This window comes from Scomber scombrus, chromosome 17 (genome assembly GCF_963691925.1).
Source record: "Scomber scombrus chromosome 17, fScoSco1.1, whole genome shotgun sequence".
Lineage (NCBI taxonomy): Eukaryota > Metazoa > Chordata > Actinopteri > Scombriformes > Scombridae > Scomber > Scomber scombrus.
In genome coordinates, this window is record NC_084986.1 from 19,702,544 (window position 1) to 19,706,810 (window position 4,267).

At 42.2% G+C, this 4,267-nt stretch overlaps 1 protein-coding gene across 1 annotated transcript; it reads left to right on the top strand.

The window, feature by feature from the left end:
• Positions 1–525: 525 nt before the first annotated feature.
• tmem121ab (transmembrane protein 121Ab) lies at positions 526–1,470 on the top strand. Its single transcript, XM_062437609.1, has one exon. It carries the CDS (start codon positions 526–528, stop codon positions 1,468–1,470), a length of 945 nt encoding a protein of 314 aa, XP_062293593.1.
• Positions 1,471–4,267: the final 2,797 nt, after the last annotated feature.

A 4,267-nucleotide genomic window follows, 5' to 3' on the forward strand; every position in this document is an offset into this window, starting at 1 on the left:
TACACGGTCTCATACAAAAATAAACAACCCCATAAACATTTCTGCACTGCAGCACCGTGTCCCACAATCCCATCACATGTCTATTAGATTGAGCCCGCTCTCAGAGTATTCTCCATTTGACTGTGTGTGGATTACATTCAGTCATGGTGTATCAGCTGTAGAGCCTTGGTGTAAATGCCGCTCAGGAGCAGAGCCAAATCAATGGAAGTCCGCTGAGTAACGAGGTGATGTTCCTGTTTTCACATGGTCTGAGAGCAATCAACAGCCAGCATCTCTCCTCTAAATCCACATACTACTCTGCTTCTACGTTGCAATAACGTCCTCCTCAGTGGACTCTTAGTGCAGTGACTTATAGTATTATTTTAATGTTAGACACACTGTAGCTGGACGTTTACTGCTGTGCACACCAGAGCTGTCACGGCACCTTAAATAGTAGACACAGTACCGTGTGTACCTTCTGGAGTTTTTTTTGTTGTTTTTTTTAAAGCCGTGGACTGACAGTGACAGCCAGCAGGTGCCCTCGCCATGGTGTTGCCGCCCCCAGACAAACGCCACGTGTGCCTGACCACTATTGTCATCATGACCAGCATGGCCTTCATGGATGCCTACCTGGTGGAGCAGAACCAGGGTCCCAGGAAGATCGGTGTGTGTATCATAGTGCTGGTAGGGGATGTATGCTTCCTCATAGTGCTGCGATATGTGGCGGTGTGGGTCGGCGCCGAGGTGCGCACGGCCCGACGAGGATATGCCATGATCCTCTGGTTTCTGTACATCTTTGTGCTGGAGATCAAGCTCTACTTTGTCTTTCAGAATTGCAAAGCTGACAGGAAGAGTCTGGAGACGGTGGCCAGGAAGGCTTTGACGTTACTATTATCTGTGTGTGTGCCAGGTTTATACTTGGTTCTAGTGGCTCTTGATAGTATGGAATATGTGAGAACTTTTCGGAAGAAGGAAGACATGAGGAGCCGTCTGTTCTGGGTGGCTCTGGACCTATTGGACCTGCTGGATATCCAGGCAAACCTGTGGGAGCCCCAGCGGACAGGCCTGCCCATCTGGGCTGAGGGCCTGATGTTCTTCTACTGCTACATCCTGCTGCTCATTCTGCCCTGCGTGTCACTCAGTGAAATCAGCATGCAGGGGGAGCACATGTCGCCCCAGAAGATGATGCTGTACCCAGTCCTGAGCCTGGTCACCATAAACGTGGTCACCATCCTCATACGAGGTGTAAACATGGTGTTGTTTCAGGACAGCCGTGTGTCCACCATCTTTGTTGGCAAGAACGTGGTGGCTATTGCTACCAAGGCGTCCACCTTCCTGGAGTACCGCAGGCAGGTGAAGGAGTTCCCACACCCACAGAACGCCATGGCACTAGAGCTTCAGCAGAACTCTGTCAGCCACACGCAGCCACTGCCCAATGCCACCAGTTTACCCCATGAACCTTCGCCAGCGCAGGACGTCATTGACACATGACCGCCAGCGATGGACTCAGCACCATTATAAACTGACTGCTTTTTATGAAAGCTCCTGGAGTGGAGGTAGATAGAGAAATCAGCTGCATGACAGGATGATATTCTGCTCTTGTCAAGCTCACATGAACTGCTGTGAAACCATAAAAGAGATTTTCAGCATCACCTGCCTGTCAGAACATACTGTAAACCTTCACTTGACTCTGAGTGCAGTGTGCAGACTTTAAAGTCAAAAAAGGTTTTTATCGTGCTATTGTGTTTTTAATTGTTAAAGATGTTTTAAAAATTCTAACTGTATTAAGAGACAATCTCCATACCCTGCAGCCTAGTGACATTATGTTGTGTAAAATGGACAGTTGGTCCCCCCTCAGTGAGTATCTTATATTTTTTAAAAGGTCACTTTTTTTCGACAGTGCATCTGTGGCATTTCCTTTCAATTCCAGCACCGGAGGACATACCACTTGGCATGATGCGCTTCTGATGGAGAGGAGGAGAAGAGAGTGACAAGGGTCAGTCATGAGGGGCTATCTGCGCTGTACTAGAACAAGGTTGGTGGTAGACAAATGCTTTTTGTTCTGTTTGTCTTCTGCTGAGAAAGAGGATCTCTGGAAGCTGCTGCCTCAGTCAGCGTGACGCTTTACGACCAAAGGTCTAATTAAAGCACCGGAGCTCAGCACTATACCATCCACTGCAGGCATCCAAGCGTGTTTTAATATGTGTGTGTGTGTTAGTGTGTGCGCACACTAGTATATAGAGAACGTGTGCCTGCAAATGTGCATCCAAAAGCGTGCGTGTTCGTCACAGGAGGCTTGGGTTATTTCAGATTGTTTTGGAACAGATACAAGTGGTTGATGTGTGTGATGAATTGCAAATGAGACAAAATATGTAGTGATGTCAGAAAAAGAAAAAAAACCAGATGGAAGAAAGATGCTTTTTGTTTCCTGTACTGTACATTCCTCTAAAACTAGCTCAAGCCTTGAAGTCAGAGAATGCAGCGATCAGAGTCCAGAAAAAGCCTCACTGAAGAATCGACAAAAGAAAAAATATAAATACAAATATATACGAACAGAAAATACTTTTTTCCCTGATGTAATTCAGTTTATTATCATTATTATTATTATTATTATGTACATTCTTTACTTGTTGGAGGCTGATGATGTTTTAATAAAATTATGAATAAAAGAATAATAATGAGAGTTTTGTTCTTTTTTTCATATTGTTGATTAAGATTAAATAACATATAATTTTTTGCTAAATGCTTTTACGAAGTATTTGGTGCTCTTGTACTTCAAAGCAGCTGCAACATAACAGCCACATAACTGAAAAACCATTTATTTTCATGATGTTCATGGAAGAAACCTCCTCATGGACTCCTGGCATTAATGTTTTACCCCTCAGGCTATACATTTGGGGAAAGCAAGCAATGGATTTCTCTTTAAGATGTGATAAAATGTATGAACTTGTCTTAAATTGTTCCTCCTTTTTTATTCCCAGTTCTCATCATCACCTTCCCTTTTGTTCTATTAGCACTAATCTTTCCCTGCACTGACCCTGCTTCAGTTAGGAAATGGAATTTGGTGTTATTTTGTTTCTACAGAGAAATGTAATAACTGACCCAGAGTGTCATGGAAGGAGGCGGAGAGGTCAGCCACATGAGGAAAGTCGCTTTAGTATCAGCAGGTTAACTAAGGTTAAGTGCTGATCTCAGCTCACAGAGACACGCCCAGACCCTGAAGGGCCTCACTCTATTAACAATAACTGTCGCCTGTGAAGTGACAAAGAGACTGGATGATTAGCAGAGGAGTGATGTCTGCCTTCACTTTGTATATCCATCATGTAAGACACGTTTAGATCATAATATGATGTTAGATCATATTGATTTAATTCATTACTCTAAAAAAAGCTCCTTTGCAGATTTTTTTATTTCTATTTAAACTACTGAAGCTAAATCAGACTGTAAAGACTTGAACAAACGTAATATTGACAAAAGGTACCTCTAACTTAATATAGCCACAGGCATTTACTGTAAGCTAATACTAATTTACTTTGTCATCAACTTCAAGAGTATGTAAGTAGGTTTGCTCAGTATATTTCCAAATACCCCTATAGCAAGCAAAGACTGCCATTGCTTCAGATTAATAATATTTTTATTTATATTCAGGTGAAATTCTGCTTGGTTGGCAAATTGCTTGAAGACCTGGGTTATACTTGCTTTTTTACTAATGAGGAAGTTTTTTGCAAAATATGCAAAATACACTCTCAAAAGCCTGTGCGGGAACTTACGGCACCACAAGAAACTAAATATACATATAGAAGTGCTAATTTCATTCCCTATGCCCACCATGTTGTTGCTTCAAGCTCATAAACCAACCGTTTGTTTAACTGAGTAAGAAGGATCAGTTTGGAGGTAACAGTATCTGAACAAACTGTCAGTCTCTTTTCTTGGAATCTGCACTGTAGAAACATATTGATCGTGCTCGCTGGTGGAGTATTAAATATTTCTGAGGCATATCTCTTCGGGTGCATCCAATTAAATCTGGCTGTTCATTTTCAGTTCAGCTTCTGTCTTACTCTAGGTTAAGGCCTAATAACTAACATAAGTACAAGTCCTAATATATGAAACTGAAAATGGAGAAAACAGGAAAATTGCCATATTGGCCTACATAGGCTACAAGACAACCCTGATTATAAAGACAAAAAGTTGAAAAAATAATCTTATATTGTGTAGTGAGTGTGTATGTTTTCAGTTGCAGCTAATTCTTCCTTCTGTCACATACTCGCACATTTTCCTGTAAAGCTTT

What these genes read in the sequence shown, in the direction of transcription:
- tmem121ab (XM_062437609.1), top strand. Translation starts at nt 526, where the DNA reads ATGGTGTTGCCGCCCCCAGACAAACGCCACGTGTGCCTGACCACTATT.